Genomic DNA, 17,821 nt, shown 5'->3' on the forward strand with positions numbered 1-17,821 from the left:
AACGTCCATCTGAGCCACCTATATAAATATTCTGTACAGCAAGCTCGGGAGACCTGGTGTTTTGTCTGTGAGGCCATGTTTATCTAAAACATAAAGAGTACATACAATGGGCAAAGTACAAATAGGTCATTGCAACTTGTCTGAAAAAAAAACAAGTGAAGTTCACTTGGAACTTCTACATTACAGAGGAACTCGATAGGGAGTTATGTAAAACCGTCTGTTTTTAAAGAAGCTCTGTACGGTAATCAGAGTGCATCTTTGACTCAGAGGTTGTCTACACACAGCTCTCAACATGGAGTTGGCTGAGGTGGCTACAATGCTAACTGCTTGAATATTGCTAACAACGACAGCAATACTAAGATAGCTAACATTGTGTCCTGGGGGGAAAACGGAGGGTGAGTGCTACTTTTCTGCAACAGCACTGTCTTAATATCAGTGGTAACTGCCATATAAGAACAATGCAGAGTGGCAGCAATGCACTAAAATGTGTGTGCAGCTGGACTGTCTACCACAGCAAAGGACAGAGAAGCTCCGAATACAACATACAGAGAGAGAGCATGACTTCATTCTCTGCTCAGGCACCATTACTCCAATATATACCTGAACATTGCTGTTGCAGCTCCAGTAGCCAGACATTGTCTCAATGTTCCGCATTTTCCACGGCCCCATGTTATGTTATCTTTGGAAGTCTTTTTCTTTTCTGTATAGTAAAGATAAACATCTAAGGCCTAAACTCTTCATATTTAAATAAAGTTTATTGCAATTAGTAGGACAGTGTACAGGAACTCTTTTCACTTTTCTGTACAGTTAATGTAATTTTTGCATTATTTAAGTTTATTTGGCAGTAGGTTTTCCTGTAAGCATCCTTTTGTAAGCTTTGGCATTCATAACATTAAAAAAAACAAACTTTATTAAATAAAATTCCCATTTTTAATTTATTCCTTGGGTGTGCTTCCCTTATTTGTCTGGGCCATAACAATAGCAAATACTGGTAAGCTGCTATGTTAATGTTCTGAATATCCAATAAAGCTCCTTTAATATGTTTGGACCTTTGTGATTCGTCTTTCTGGCAGAGTGTAAGACTTTAATACCTCAGCCATTTTGGGGTTCCACCCTCCGTGGCCCTCCTGCATCTGTCGCAGGATGTCCACCTCCAAGAGACACTTGACCTTGTCGCCCTGCTGGAAGGAGTGGCCGTCAGCACTCTCCTGGCGCTGCAGCTCTGCGTGCTCCCCTGATGGACAGGTGTTAATGTTGGACACTCATGAGGGTTTTCCAAAGCAAGCACCAGCAACAGTTTAGAGTCAGCACATTTTCTGCAGACATTCATATTTAAACTCGTGTTTTAAACTGTCGTGCAATAATACCAAAAAACATTACAATAACGCCTAGTATGTTTTTGAATGCCAATTCCTATATGACAAAGAAATTATTTATAGGTTAAAGATGAAGAGGAGAGCTGACCTTTATTTATCTGTAAGTAGTGACAGACTAGAATCCAGTTTTTGAAGGCTATTAACTGTCAAATATGCACGGTTTACTCCCTTAAACAAATGAGAAATAAATGACTTAGAGCAAACTTCGAAATAGAATTCTGTCTGTCTTACCGAGCTTTGGTAGGTGGTCCTTGTAATAGAAGCCTCCTTGGCCATCAGACACGTATTTGAGGTCTACCTTGCCCTTGTGGCCCATTCGGTAGACATTGGTGGTGCCATTAGACCAGGTGACGCTGGCCACGCTGCGACCAGACTCTGTGTCCCAGCCGCGAATGTCCACTACCTTCCCAACCTTACCCTCCCCGCCTACACACACATAAATACACACACACACAAATATGCAAGAAACAATAATGCATCAGTGTGTGGGAGAAGGGGCGAGATAAAAGCATGAAAGAAAATTCAGCTTAGAAAGAAAAGATGTTAGATAAAAGGAACAGAGTTTGGCATGTTTTTCATCAAGAGAAAAATGTGCACAGTCAGATTTGACAAGCACAATATAAACATGACATAAATGAGATGAGGACACAGAGGTGTGTGAGAAACAATTTCCCTATAGAGACATAAGCTGAATAGTGTCATTCACTTCCATTTTCTAGAGCCAGCTCAGTCCTAGTTTCTCTATGAATCAAACTGAGAAAACAAAATGCTCCATTCTTGATTCAAAGACAAAAAAACGACCAATAAAAAAAAAAAAAGAAACACCATAAAACAATAGAATGTTTCACATTGTGGTTTCAGATCTTGACATCAGGTTTTATGATGTAAATAAACTCTTGTCAAGCCAGTAAAGTCATCAAGCTGCCTCAGTGCCTAACCACACTAGCTAAACCAGTGACCCGTGACACGACATGGCGGGCTGGGGGTTTCTGAGCATGCTCAGAGCTCCCCGTATGCGCTTACCGCATACACCATTCAAGCCTGATGAGTGACTTAACCAAACCCCGGGGCATTGATTTCAAAGACACCAAAAGGACATTTTGACTCATTCGCTCCAGCCCAGAAAAGGGAGTGATGCTATTCTCAGAGACAACGATGACCCCAGACCAGAAAACATAAAGACGTATTAGCATTCCCGCTTTCCCCAGAGGGAACACTCAGGGGCTTTAATTTTGCCCACTAACGTGGAAGATTGCTTTCAATTATCATTTGAACTATTTCAAACATCTGCCAATGCAAGCTGTCTGCTTCTGAAAGAGAGCACATTTTTTTCAAAACAGCAGTGTAGACTCGTAGTTCGACACATATTATAAAACTGCAGATAATCATGGAAACCAAAAGCTCAAAATGTGCACCATAGACTATATTTTAAGTGAAGGGGCTTCTCAGTTTATGCCACTACACTGGGCTGGAAAAAGAAAAACAAAGAAGACAAATGTTATGGCACAGGGACTGTGTAAAGACACTCACAGACAGGCACATCTGTGGAACAGACAGATGAGTCACTGGCAACATAAATGCACACAGACACATACTAACACGACATTTTGCGGGTTAATGAGACGTGAGGTTAAAATGTTATTATGGGTTGTGGATGGTGAAATGCTTTGAAGAGGTACAGCTCCATGCTTTAAGAAGGTAGGGGGCCTGCTGAGCTTGCAGTGTCGAGTTAGTGGTTAAGAACATTCCCCCCACACACAGCACTCACCGTCTTGGTTGCCCCAATCCCAGTCAGGTCCACGAACCACTTTAACCCCCTGGAAGATTCCTTTGAGGATGATCCGTGGGAGGTTCTGCCTCGGTGCCAAGCTCACTCTGTGATAAGATCATGGAGACACAGCTGAGCAAAGTGCTCTACAGACCATTTCAGACAACATTAAGGCTTGATATGAAATCTACAAAACCTGGCCGCGAAGTATGCATAATAAAAACCAAGCTTTGAATCTGTGACCAGCCAAGGCAGACACACACCCCGAAAAGCCACAAAATACGGAAAAGACGCAGTATTATAATAGTTATGAGCAAATACATTTACTTCATTATTAGGGATGCACCCCTTGTGAAATTCTGAGCCAATACTGATGCTTAAAATAGCAATTCTCCCAATTAGGATGTTTTTTGCTGTTGTTATTTAAGTCTCTGTGTTATTAATCCCCCTTTTTGTACCAGGGAAACAAAGAAATCTTCATTATAAATGAAATCCAGTTAAAACATACAAATTTACTGAAGAACCATTAAAAACACATTCTTTTCTAATTAAAAAACTTTTTTTCTGCAATATATATTTTAAATTGCTGTAAAACATCTACACATTTCTCCTTCAAAAAATGGTATTTATTTAACTTTCTTGCAAAAAAACAGAGGAATAGTGTGTATGTTACACCCTGGGGTTTGTCATAATAATGTAACTCAATGCAACCTCCGTTAGTTTTGGCCACTGCCTGCTGCAACACAGCTAGTGTTAACAATTTTTTTTGTTCACAATGTAACTTTATCAGGAACAAAACCAGGTGCTCCCTCTGACACTATGATGGTGAATTTACTGCGTCTTTACGTCACAAAGTCATCCAGAGAAGATCTCTGTTTGACTTCTAGGACGATGGGAGCTCTGCTTTTTAACCTGTGCGAAATATCGATGTGACACAATGGAAAACATTAGCAACTGCCTTCGGTGAATGACAGCTTATGTGCCGTAGGTCAATGGCAGTCAACAATGCCGTTACCGAAGCTCAGCTGATAAATCGGTGCATCCCTATATAAATTGGTCATGATAAGGGATTGCAGTTTTTAAGGTTTATACATCTGTCAAAAATGTTCGTGATTGATAATCAAGCTTATGAAATGCAAGTTATGAAGGAAAAAAAAATCCTTGATGACAATAGACATGGGCTATATCTGCTGCCAAACCCACAGAAGTTTTGTGTCTGAACCATAAGTCAGATTCAACGAAATACTGTTGTCATACCAAATCCCGATAACTAGAAAGTCCATTGACAGATGGACGGAACCAAATTCAACAGATTAATCCTGTGCAACTTAAAGGATTTACTGAAGAACACACAATACTGTTTGAGAAGGACACTTAGATAAAAACCTAACCCGTTAATGTATCAGAAAAAAATGGCTACTGTATATTGAGTTTAAACAAAACAAGCTGCTGTGATCTCCTTTCAACAGACAACAAAGTATCTTGTAGAGATTTTGTGTACGTGAGCTTGGTTTTGTTTACATTAAACATTTTGTGCCAAAATACATAACATGTATCCTAGCATGTTAAATACATTTCCTACCTCATAAAAACCTACAAAACCCTTTAAGAATGTTTTGACACAAGAATCAGCCGTCTTCTTTTCCTATTATTAGCACGGTGCTACCTGTCTAAAGCCATCCCGTGCTCCTGATATTTACAGTATGTATGTCAGCTGCCTGACAGATGGCTTAGTTTGCTTAACAATGTCTCATCTGTGGTAGCTCTTCCACAAGTGGTCAAGAAATAAGTTCGATCTACCCTATTTAAGACAAAGTATTTTTCTAGAAAGTGTAAAAAAAAAACCATAAAAAAAAACATTTCTATGCATCAAGTGCAAATACAGATTCAGACACAGAGACTGTCATAACTTCAAAATCTGACATACCTTATGGTAAAGATTTGATCAGATCTTGGCGCAAAGGAGCTGCCTATTCCCATACTTTCTTGACGAGATCACACCCCGGCTTCCATTTAAACCAAACAGCTTTTTGGATTTACTCAAAGTCATATAAAATCCAGTTTGATCAAAAGAGAAAGAGCCTTGTGAGAGCTGTCGTCCTCAGGGAGCCTAAACGAGACTTTGCTGCTCCTGCATGTTTCTCTAGCGCCAGGGTATTGCTTAAAGTTAGCCTTGGATAACTTCATCCCCCATCAGTGACCAGATTTTCCAGGTTCCTGGGCACTGTGGCAGGAAACAGCAGTACATTTGGCTCTCAGAGCCAACTAACAGTAAATCTCAGCGTGGGACTGGGCTTGGACAGGTCTGTGGCTGACAAGAGTGCATCTGTAAACAGAGCTTTGAGCCTAATCCCTGGACAGCAGAGCCATCAGAAAGCAGGCCACCTCAGGGCAAAGCATAGAGCATGAGCGTGCTTACCTGGTGTCTGTATAATAATAATAATAATAAACTTTATTACAGACTCAATGGTCCAGATAAGAGCAAGACAATACATACAAAAGATATAAAAGAGACATATAAGTACCATACACAACATATTCACAATGCAATAAGATCACTTAAAAAAAAATTATATATATATTCATATATATAAATATGATAAACAAGATAAAAGAAAATGCTGTACATACATTACATAGGGTCTGTACAAATACATTTTTATGCATTGCTTCAATGCAATAAATTAGTTGCGTTGCTGTGTTTGAGGCTTTCCAGGAATTCAGGCTATATATGGCAACACCTAACAATCATGGCTATAGTAAGAAACTTATTGAACTTGTAGTATTAAGGGTTACGGAGAGAATGTAGCAACCTGTGCCAATTTCCTGATGACACAAAGCTGATTTAGTTCAGACTTGAAGGACTGACTGAAGGGATTCTCGGTGTTGCCGCTCTGAGAAAGACAACAGCTCCTTCAAGGGATCAAGATTTCTAATCCTGCTCAGCCAAATGTCACCTCTGCTCTCAGACAGGATCAGGACAAGAGACTTGCACCTACTGACACAGCGGCTGGGTCAACAGTCAGCCAAGGGTTAGTTTTACTGTTGAAAACAGGAGCAGAAAATAAGAATTTAAATCAGATTGGTGTCTGTCAGAAAAAAGTTGGTGTGATAATACCAGCTGTGGGTGGCATGATGGCTTGACTTTGTGTCAATCTACACTTCAACAACCAAAGCACTGAAACCAGGGTGCAAAAATTAGCACTAGGCACTTGGGATGTAAATCACAAGTTTCATCACCATACGACATTATACTGATTCTCTGGAAAAAAGATGTACTTGCTGATATCATAAAGTGTTCCACAATACAATTTCTATTTGATTCAGGGGGCTGCAATCAATGTGAGGTGACATCAGTAAATATGAGGGATGTACAACAATATTAGCACGTCATCAGTATCAGCAGATATTGGCTTTAAAATGAAATATTGGATTCAGCCATCATGCTGATTTCTGCTGATATCGCAAAGCATTTTTTTTGACAAAGTGAAGACGTACAAAACATCAACCCTAAGTTGAAGTATTTTTCTTATTTTTCACTATGAATGAATATTACTTACACTGAAAAGCATTGTATTTTATGTCTCCATCTGCTGGTGGGCCATCACAATAAGAGTATGCATAGTATGATGTTAATTCCACTATAGAAGAGTCTTGATAATCACTAGGTGAAGGAAAAGTGGATGTATCAATCAATATGGATATTGGATATGGATATCAATATGGATATTGGCCAAAAATCTAATACCATGCATCCTAGTAAATACCTTTATTATCTTTTTCTTGGATGTTTACCATTATCTGCCTGGTGCAAGGCTGCGAGCTCTATTTAAGTGCTTAGGAGGGAAGTTTGCGTGGATGAAAATGGTGAGAAACGTGCCATGGAAAATTCAAAATAAAGGCGTATCTTAAAAATGACAATATGTATTGATGTTTTCACTTTGCATCGACAACGTTTGATCCTTTATTCTCGAATCTACTTTCCACAATTGATTACTGGTAAAAACGAATGATCAATAAATCAATTAATCATTATTTGAAAAATAATATCAAAGCGCACAGCAACATATTGCATATGCTTTGACAGCAATCTATGGATTAACTGATTGGATTTCACATGTTTGATTAAATTCCTTTGACCAATTAATTGTTATCATCCCAAATTCAGACTGACATACTAGCCACAAGTCAAATGCAGGTAATACATGCAAGTAGCTGATAGATTTACTTCACTATTCCAGCCTAAAAAACAATGGCAATCTATTGACTGGCTAGTGAAGTTTGAACACGTTTGCAATGGACATACATACATTTTGGAGCAAGAAATGAGCATAGAAATTGCAGTTAGCTAAGCAAAACCAAATTCAGGTTGAAATTCCAGACAATTCTGACTCCGAGAGACAGCACTGGAAAAACTCTTCAGGCTAGCAGTGGGGGTTTTGCTTTTAACTTTACTACTTCTGCTGCTCCACCTGAATTGGGGAGGTCAGGTGGAGCGGTAGAGCTTGATGTGCAAGAAAAGGATTAGGCATTGAGTTGACCGGATATGTTCCCTGGATCTGCGTGTGTGTTGTTTGTGTGTTGAAGAGCCGATTAACCAGCTGCATACCAACCATCTCCTCGTAAACATATGGTACACGCATATGCTGCCGTGAGAATGCGGCATGCTAATCCAGTTAAATCTGTTGTAATTACAATGGAACACTCATGGACAGTACATCCGGCTCAGGTCTCACACCATGTTTGTGATGGTGCGGCTCGAGTGTCACTGAGCTGCAGCGGTTTTTACAGCGTTGACAGCTTCTCATTGTCCCCTCGGGGCACCAATAAAGTTTCTGCCTATGTCCATGAAGTACAAATAGATCCACTCTGCTTAAATCATCATTAAACCCTCACACATGTTCGGTCCACATGAAAGGTGTCCCTCTTAACTATGTTAAGCCCAAACCCCAGTCTCCTCCCATAAATCACTGCTGGCACAACAAGAATCCCCGCTCATTATGAAACCAAGCTAAATTTGCCTTTCCAGACAAATACCAAATGTGTCCCATGACTGCCAGATTATAAATTAGTCTTTTGAAACACTGTCAGTGAAATATGGGTCAGTGTGGTCTGAAAATAAAGCACTGTGTGTTTAGTGCCACAAACTCCCGACTGCTCTTCTATTTCATTCATCTGACGAAAAAAGAAGTGACTTTCATGTGATGTTCTCCCACTTGTACACGCTGTCCCTTTGCTGGGTGACAATCCCAACTCCATTTTTACTGAGATTATGCAAAGATGTCTTTGATAAGGGGATGAAGAGAGAGACGACAAAGACTGAATGTTATCAATGGATAATTTCATGGTAATATGATGAGCAGGGAAGTATTGATCAAAAATCTCTCTTTTGACTTCCTTCTCTTTGTTGTCCAGCACAACCCACAGTCAGGATATGCTCGACACTGATAATGTGGTGACAGCCGATGCAAATGCAAGAGTCGATTAACAATGGAATTAGGCATGTGTCGATAATGTTTTTTTGCCCCCCATTCAGATCCGAGTCATTTGATTTTGAGTATCTGCCAATACCGAGTCCTGATGTGACTATTTATTTAGATAATACAGCTGCACAATGCACACTTGAAGTACTTTAAAGTTATTAAAATCAATCCAGTGTATATGCTTCACAGCATAATTGCTCTGCAATGCAATACAAGAAAGAATGTCTGCATCCAAACAGTTCCTGAAAGGGTTCTTCATTTTACTTTTACAAAGTAAACAAATTAAAATATCTTAAAAAATGCTCTCAAGGGGTGCAGGGCAGCTCAGTTGGTAGAGCGTGCCCCATATTCGGAGGTTATGTGTCCTCGTTGCAGCTGCCCTGGGTTCGAGTCCCACTGGCAGCCCTTTGTTGCATGTCATCCCCACTCTCTCTCACCCCCATTTCCTGTCATCTCCCCTGCTGTCCTATCACATAAAGGCCATAAAAGCCCCCCAAATATATAAAAATAACAAAGTATACAAGCAATAATAAGTGCCTTCAGAAACTGCTCTAAAATCCACAAAGTGTACAGTTGTAATAAAAGAACAGAACACAAAAAAAGAGTGATATAATCACAATTCCACTTCAAAGTAGTTTTATAGCTTAACGTTAACATTCCCAGTCACAACAAATTAAAATCTGTCGCAATTGTGCATGTTTCAGCACTGTAGTAAAACTAGTTCACTCAAAATGAACAACAAAAATGTCATTTCCACTTAAAGTGGTTTAACAGCTTCAGTTGAACATGAAGAAAAACTTTTCTACTTATTGGAGTAGCAGTATTACAATAAAACTAGAATATCTGCTGCAAATCTGATTACAACACTTGCATGACGGAGGGCGTAAACAAAGGAGGGGAGTGCTCGAAATAACTGATCAATTCAAAATTGAGTTGATCTGGCCAGATAATGATCTGATCAGGACATCCCTAAATGGAACATAAAAACTCACATTTGATCCAAAATGCATGCACATGATCACACAAATGTGGCCCCTGAAAGTAGAAGATTCAAATCATCAGTCAGAGACCCCTTAGTCTAGTGAGATCATTCAAGTTGAGCAGTTGGGGGTCTTTATTATTTTTTTGTCAGTCAAGCTACAGTGTACTTCTGGAGACATTTTGGTTCCCAGATATAGCCGCAGAGTGAGCGCTTTCCAATTTCACGCTGCTCTTCGGTACAGGAAGCTGCAGATTCAGACCCAGCGTGAGTCTGAGTGAGTCTGAGGCAGCTACCCAGAGAAAGAAAGGCTTTTCCAGATCCGGGTCGGACATGCCCTCTGCTTAAGAGTGGTGAATTTACAGCTTACAGCAACTTAATATAATACAGTGTCTGGCTTATGTTTGATTCCTAGTGTCAGCAAAAAATGTTGCAGATTTTAGGGCGGTACCCAACTCGGAATTATGTCTGTTGAATCCGATTTGGCTGTTCAATATGAATTTTTGACTATCTTTTTTTTCTTCTTTTTTTTCATATAAAATTTCAAAGTTTGAACGAGGTTCAGCGGGACATTCCATGTGACAGTGACTTTTTTTTGCCGACACTTGATATCAAACAAAAGCCAGAGACTGTATCATATTTTGTTGCCGTCAGCTGTATATTAACAACTCCTAATCAGAAGGCAGAAGATGATGTAATATCTAAGCCTTATCGTGCAAAATCTCTCCTCTTCTGAGCCACTGCATCATGTCCTGAGCTATCTGTACCAAAGAGCAGCCTTGAAGTACAGAGCGCTCACTCAGCAGCAAAATCTGGGGACCCAATGACCTCAGAAGTACACTGCACAGCACACTAACTAAAAAAAACAACTACTGCTCGAAATATTAAATTAAACCTGTAGATCAAATTTCATTCCAGTACAACCTTCGTGTGAAAATCAACTTGTTCTTCAAAATATGTAAAGCTGAAACTCCATTCAATATCACCTCCGTGGGGTGTGTAATTGCAAATAGGACACAAATGAATGATTGGAAAATAGTGGTGTAGAACAATCTATGAATGATAAAATATGGCAAATCAGAAATAGGTTCATCTAAAGGACACAGCTCTCAGTGAGCAAATACAGAACACAGAGTGGTAAATGATGCGCGCAAAACTATCATCCTGAGCAGTGTCTAAAAAGTCATAAATACATAATACTAGACAGAACTTAGCTATGACCAGTGACGCTTAAAGAATGCACTGACATGGCTGGCTGAATGACCTTGTCAGAGTCAGTCTTCTCTGCCTGCCATGGATATCAATATACTATTCATGTTTTAGATTCAATAAAAATAATCTCCATGAAAGCAATAACTGAGCCAGGCCTCAGAAGTGCTGCGGACAATCGTCTTGAATGGAGCTAGATTTTCTCATATCCATTCAGACTGGTCAAACGAATTAAAGGGATAGCAGTATTATAAAATGCAATATTCATCCGTTTAAAAAAATGTACCCTGCACCATATCTTACAGTTGTCTTTAATTCTTAATCTTTTGAGTTTTATATAAATTATTTTTCTATATCAGACATTAGGGTGTAAATTAATTTTAAAATTAAATGATTCATCTTAAATAAGTGCTTAAATCAAATTAGGGCTTTAGCAAAAAAAAAAAAACTAAAAAAAACTAAATGCACTGTGCAGCAGAAATTTGATAAACATTCTACTTTTAATGCTATCTCAACCAATGTCACGCACTTAACTAATAAACAGATCCTTTCAGTATAAGACTACCAAAACAAAAGCAAATTCTTACAGTACGATTAAGTCATAATTATTACATATTACTCAACACTGCACTGGTATAAAGGTGCCTTAACCCTAAAAGAGGGGTGACATGTTTGACTTAGTTTTAGTTTTCTAGATTTTGATTTGTCTCAATCAGATGTTACATACCAAAGTTGCTTGGGATTACTATAAAATTCAAATAAATAATATTAAAGACGTGAATGATACATTTATCCACAAAGGCAAATAATGTCAACAACTATCACAACACATCTGATCCTCTTTCAATTAACTGATGACCTTATTTAAGGTATCCTAAAACTGTAATGTACTATACTGTGAATTATTATAAATCATTGCACTCATTAAGATTTCTCAAATAAAATACAAACATGAGGTAAAAAAAAAAAAAAGAAAAAAAAAAAAGTGCTTGACAGTGAAAACGAGTGTGTATTTATGCAGCGTCAACAGATGGAAGGCAGTGACCTGTTTTGACCTGCTCTGAGGGTCACATAGAGGTGTTTGTTCCAACCAAAAAAAAACACCTTAATGAAGGACACTGCTGAGTCAAACATTTGGCCTACAATGACAAATCAATACTTCTGAAGAGAAACTGAGGTGGGAGACGAAATGAGATTCCAACTACTGTCAGAATGCTAAATGATAACTGCAGGCCAAGTTTCACTTGAAGCCTGAATCTGTAAATTGGTGCGCAGCTCCATTTCAGTCACAACCATCTGAGTCACAATGGTCCATAATCAAATGTGGACTCAAAACTAAATCCAAAACGACTTAAATAAGGACTTTTGGCAAATCAAGTAAGTGTGTCATTGCAGAAAATAATAGCAGAAAGGTGAACAAAATCAGCAGGATACTGGATTCAAGTAATGACCAGGTTTAAGATTTTGAAAAACAAGCCATTTTAATGGCAAATTTTGAATTTGTTATGTTCGAAGTTAAAGTCCAAGTCAGAATGTTCTTAATTCTACACATAATGGCTTTAATGGATATACACTTTTGTTCTCATCCTAACTGAATCAACTCTTCAGACAAACATAGTAACCACTACCACTTCTGCACCAAATAGCTAACGAGAAGATTTAATCAAATCGAAGCTCAAGAGTAACAAGTTTTGATCCTCGCCCCTATTTGTATCATTCACTGGACAGCAGGCGCAGGAAAATAGATGGAGCTGTGTTGGACCTGGACCAGGCCAAACTATAGAAGAAATCTGGGTCATACATATCACCTCGTTAAAACGAGAACAGGCCATCCAGCTGACATTCAGACAGTGCCTGAAGCGGTTTGGAGCTTTACTGTGAACTGATGCAGAAGAGTGGATTCTGAAGGGAGAACTCACTCCAGTTAATCTGGATACGTAGGACACTTGGAATCAACATTCATCCACAGCGAGGCCAAGTGTGGTTTGCCTGAGCTGACATGGCTAGCCATTAATTAAAGAAAATACAGTCTTTTGGATAAAAACTTAGTAATATCTGGCCAGGTAATTGAGAAGACATCCTGACCACAGACATGTCCAAACGTGGAAAACCTGATGATATTGCTATAAAAGCCCCGCTGGCCTGTGTAGACAGACGCCAGACTAATGAAAGTTAATTGGAGGAAACAGCACTATTAAGGTCTTACCTCTGCGAGAGGAACTGGATCTGAACAGAGCAAGCTAGTCCAACAGAGACATTGTAACGGATGACGCCATAATTAGAATTTAAATGAGGATCAATCGTGCAGGGGAAGTGGCGGTGCGGTACTCACGGCTGGGAATGCGCCGTCTCGTAACGTTCGAAAGCGTGGCTCAGGTCATGCTTGTTGTTCATGTAACACTGGGTGCACAGGTCGTAGTCAAAGCACACTTTGCACTTCCACCGCATTCCCATGATGCCATGCTTCTTGCAGCTGTCACAGATGATGTTGGAGTGACGCACGCCTGGAGGGGAAGAAGAAGTGGTTAAAGAAAGGCGAGTGGGGTTATAAATTTAACACGCCTGAGGTCTCTATGCTAAGATGCAAGTGCTAAACTATGCGTCTCACAAACACAAGTCACTGAAGCATTCAAGGCATATGTCATCTCCTTGGCGATGTTACTTAACACAGACACTCATATCATGACATGTGGGAGAACTGAGGCACAAACATCATGACAAAAATATCCCCGCCCCCTTAGCTCCTCATCTCGTCTTCTCTTTCGCTCCATTGATTGAAGGGCAAGCTTCTGAGGCAGAAAAATGTTGCTTTAAATGGAGCAAAGTGCTAATGAGTCCTGCATTATTGCATGTGTCATTTGGGTTCAGAATAGAGGTGGATGGCTGATGATGAGAGATAGTCTTAACTGCAACATGCCTAGTCAATAAGGGCTTTGTGGACGCTGTGTGTGTGTGTGTGAGTGTGAGTGTGTGTGTGTGTGTGTGTGTGTAAAAAGCTGGTAATTTTTGCAAAAAAAGACCATAGGGCAGTAACACCGATACAGAGACAAATAATGATGTCTTATCAGGTTAAAGGGATAGTTCAGATTTTTTGCAGTGGGGTTGAATGGGGTTCTTATCCATAGTCAGTGTATCACATACAGTAGATGTGTGTTTGCAGGCCCCCTGTTTGGAGAAGGGCAGGAGTGCTAACACAGAAGCTAAGCAATGCACTGCTATGGATGAGATCAGCAGCAAAATTTTAGCTGCCTATAGAAAGTCCAATCTATACTAATCAATAACAGTTTAAGTGTACACTATACTGAGAGTATTTTCACAGCTTTACCTTTCTGTCTGGCAGCCTGTTCCGACTGGGAAGCTGTTAACGGTTTCATTTCATCATCGATGCTTTTGTCAAAGCCACCAGCCTTGACAAAACTAGTATTTCTTGCTTGCTAAACATTAGAGCTGCTTGTCTACTGCTATTTTGATCAGCTAGTTTGTGTGACTCAGGTGTATCTATAATAACTCTTTAAAACACCAACATCACACAATAAGACAAACTAACTGACTGAGGCAGTGGTAACACCAGCAGCTTATGTTCGTTCAATGATGTTACATCGCTGTTTTTCTCAATGGAGTCTGGCTTAAGTTTCCTGTCAGAAAACTGTCTGACAACAAGGTAAAATGGTGAAAATACTCTAACTATAGCGTACACTTAAACTGATATTAATTGCTTTAGGTGGGACTTTTTTTAGGTGGCTAAAATATGTTGTCATGTTGACCTCATCCACAGCAGGAAATTGCTTAGCTTCTGTCCAGACTACTTCTCTGAATTGGGGGTGTGCTGACTGGCATCTACTGTATGCAATATGTCCGTACTGGATGAAGTAACTCATGCAACCACACTTTAAAAAATCCAAACTATCCCTTTAAGGCAGGGCTTTCTATGTTACTTCTCCACTGACCACATTTTAAGGTCCCAAACATTCATCACCGCAGTAGCAAGTGTAGGCATGAGAAATGGTGTATTTGATTTCTATGATCAAGAGCATTCACACAGCTGCAAATTGAATAAACAGAAAAATCGGCTTGTTATACTAAAACTCAAATTGACACTAGGACATTTAAAACTAGAACCAGCTCTTGTTGACCGAGTGTTTTCATATTATCGTAGTCATCAGCGCTTACCGATTTGAGCATTATCGTAAAGCAGGAGGTCGTAGGAACCCTGGTAGCCAGTGCGGTAGTTAGTTCTCGTGCCGCTGTCCCACTGCACAACCACTGTCTTGTCTGGCGTGGTAGTGCTGCCCTGCCGCCCGATCTCCACCACCGTGCCCACGTGGCCCTCGCCGTCATCCTGGTTTCCCCATTTCCAGTCCAGGCCACGCACCACGCGCATGCCCACCTCCATGCTGCCTCTGCTGGGGCCTGGCCTGGGGGCTGAGCGCAACGGCCGGGGCCTGGCAGCGCTGTCACTTCCGCTGCTGCTGCGCCTGTGGGGCTTGTGAGGGACGGAGGCGGCTCGTGCCGATGATATTGCGGGCAGGGATGGCACCAGGGGTGTTTCCGGGAACAGATCAGGGGTGACTGGAGGTGAGAGAAGATAAAAGTTCAATGAAACCAGGAAAATCATACAGAAGCAAGGTCATAGCAATATACTGCAAGTACAAATAAGTAAATAAATGGGTGTAACAAATGGGGGCAGTGGTGAATTTGTGGCAATTGTGGCGTGCGCACCCAGTGCTAGACCAAAAATAATTGCGCGGAATAAAAAGACACTGGTGCATCACTTCTGGCCGCAGTTCACAGCTCTTCCCATCTCTGTTAAAAACTATTTGTTTTACTTTACACTGATAAGTATTTCATTTCGGCTTTTGCTTTGTTCATAAAAACACTTTGTAAACTCTGTTTTTAAAAGGTGCTATATAAATAACATTTTTATTATTATTTTTATTATAAAACTAGCCATGACCAACGGCCATTCAACTCGGCGACCCATTGATGCTAGGTTAGCATGCTTACTCTCACTGGACACACAGTACGTTGCAATGTTTCTCTGTGCCCATTTCCTGTTGGCAGAGGTGTTCATTGATTCTGGCATGTGTACTGAGTAAGAGATTAAAAAAATGTGGATGAATGCAGTGGTGCATCAGCTCTGTGCTCATCTAGAACTCCCATTTAAAGGGACAACTTTATTGGCATACACCCAGAGAGTGGTGCACCCTAACACTTATTGAAGTCAATGGGTTTCCTGTATGATTTTTTGGTTCGATCCCTAAAATAAAGTTTGTGGTTGACACAAGGTTACGAGACTTTCACATGTTGCTCTTTTTAATAAAATGTAAATACCCGCATTGTGAATTTTGAAGCTTAAGTCTTAAAAAAGTCAGTTGCTAACAAGTGGTTAGATGAGATTACACATCATCACCCCAATGGCTTTACAGCCTTGCTGTGGTGGCAACATTAACCCATGCAACCTTAGATTTGCAATGTTACATTTATATCGGCGAATGCATTTACACCTTCAAAATCATAAAAGTAGTGTTGACTTGTAAGGATGACCTTGCTGAACAAAACTTGTAAGTATCATAAATGTTTGCTTGCCACAAAGCTTATTTTCTGCAATAATCCAGTGAAAGTTCATGGGCTCTTTGACACAGCAATCACTGGGACCCTACAATCCATGTCTGCCTACAAAAAAAACATCACCTGTTATCACTGTTGACAATACAAAATAAAGATTCATTTCCACTACATTTTTCATAAATTTCAACAGAGCCCTGGAAAAAACAGCAGCACAACAACAAATGAAGTAGATAAGTTGCCATCTTTCAGTTGGTCAGAACTTGTTTCTTGCCAGTTTGTCTTGAGTTAATGTCAACACTTTCCTCTGGCTTTGGAAAATTTGGGGTTCAGTCCACTGCTTTTAAAAAAGGGAAAAGACACAACCTGTGTGTTGCCTGCCTACAAGTTTCTCAGTGGCTGCTGAGGGACTCATAAAGCAACATGCCATATGTCTCATTAATTTCAGAGCAGTGTTTCTCTCTTTGCTGGTGGATCATTCACTCAAGGTCTTGCTGTGTGACACGGCACATTTCTGGAGAGAGCAGCTGGACACTGACTGCTACGCCCTGCTGCGCTAATCAAGCACACACACGCACACACACACACTTGTGCTCCCATCCTTAGAAAGACAGTCCACTGGCTTCATTCAACCGTAAAACTCAACTGCTTAAACCTAACGACCATGAGGTTTCAATTTGTAAATGTGTGAGCTGAGTATCCTACAGTGCATCCTAAAACAAGCAACACAAATCATTTTTTTCATGAGTCTGGATTTTGGGACAAAAAAATGGCACAGTCTCATCACAAGTATGGACGCACGACAGCTCGCACATTCACACCCTTGACTGATGACTCCAGTGTTTTGAATGAATGGGTGCTAGAAACAAGAACTAACAGGAAGGAAGCAGCATTGATGAGGCGGCTTGAGTCAGCAATACAACAAAGGAACTTTTGCTGAGGAACATGACAATCAGCAGACAGCTAATCGCACCCATTAATCACTTGTGATCAAAAATCTTCTTTTATACGCTGGTGCGGTCTGTGCTCCGTCTCCACTGAGATTTAAAACAAATATAAAGCGGTCATTTTGATACTGCAGTGCAATATCTGTGTCTGATACTACAACAAAAATCTCTGTGACAGAGGATAACATTTGTCCATATAGACTACCTACAATATAACTAAAGCTTTTAAATTACAGCCTGCAGAATGTACATCGTGATTGTCTACCTGTGTTTATGCTTATTTCCTAAAACAGTATTTAGGAAAAGAAAGTCTGCTGAAGAGTTCTGACAAAGTCCCTCTTGAAAGTGAAGTACATGTCCTAACTTTTGTGTTGTCATTTTTTACGGTGAAAGACAGGCTCAAATTCATGCCCCACTATGTATTTATCAACACCCCAGGGTTCCCACACATTTTGGACAACATTTCAAAACTTTCTCATGACTATTCAAGGAGC

At 40.1% G+C, this 17,821-nt stretch overlaps 1 protein-coding gene across 5 annotated transcripts in view; it reads right to left on the reverse strand.

Moving 5' to 3' along the window:
* The window catches only part of mib2 (MIB E3 ubiquitin protein ligase 2), a 57,335-nt gene that overhangs the window by 26,138 nt on the left and 13,376 nt on the right, over nucleotides 1–17,821 (reverse strand). For 4 of the 5 annotated variants that reach the window (XM_088082454.1, XM_088082453.1, XM_088082455.1 and 1 more), the window contains exons 2-6: nucleotides 14,986–15,384; nucleotides 13,148–13,319; nucleotides 3,145–3,251; nucleotides 1,608–1,802; nucleotides 1,092–1,234 (exon numbers count right to left, since the gene is read on the reverse strand). In XM_088082454.1, coding sequence (XP_087938580.1) covers nucleotides 1,092–1,234; nucleotides 1,608–1,802; nucleotides 3,145–3,251; nucleotides 13,148–13,319; nucleotides 14,986–15,208 — 840 coding nt within the window. In that variant the 5' untranslated portion in view covers nucleotides 15,209–15,384. Of the gene's footprint in view, nucleotides 1–1,091; nucleotides 1,235–1,607; nucleotides 1,803–3,144; nucleotides 3,252–5,071; nucleotides 5,393–13,147; nucleotides 13,320–14,985; nucleotides 15,385–17,821 lie in introns of those variants that run through there. The other variant, XM_088082456.1, reaches the window with a different exon arrangement.

Source organism: Plectropomus leopardus, chromosome 9, assembly GCF_026936395.1.
Source record: "Plectropomus leopardus strain MGB_pleo_1.0 chromosome 9, ASM2693639v1, whole genome shotgun sequence".
In the NCBI taxonomy this organism is placed as follows: Eukaryota; Metazoa; Chordata; class Actinopteri; order Perciformes; family Serranidae; genus Plectropomus; species Plectropomus leopardus.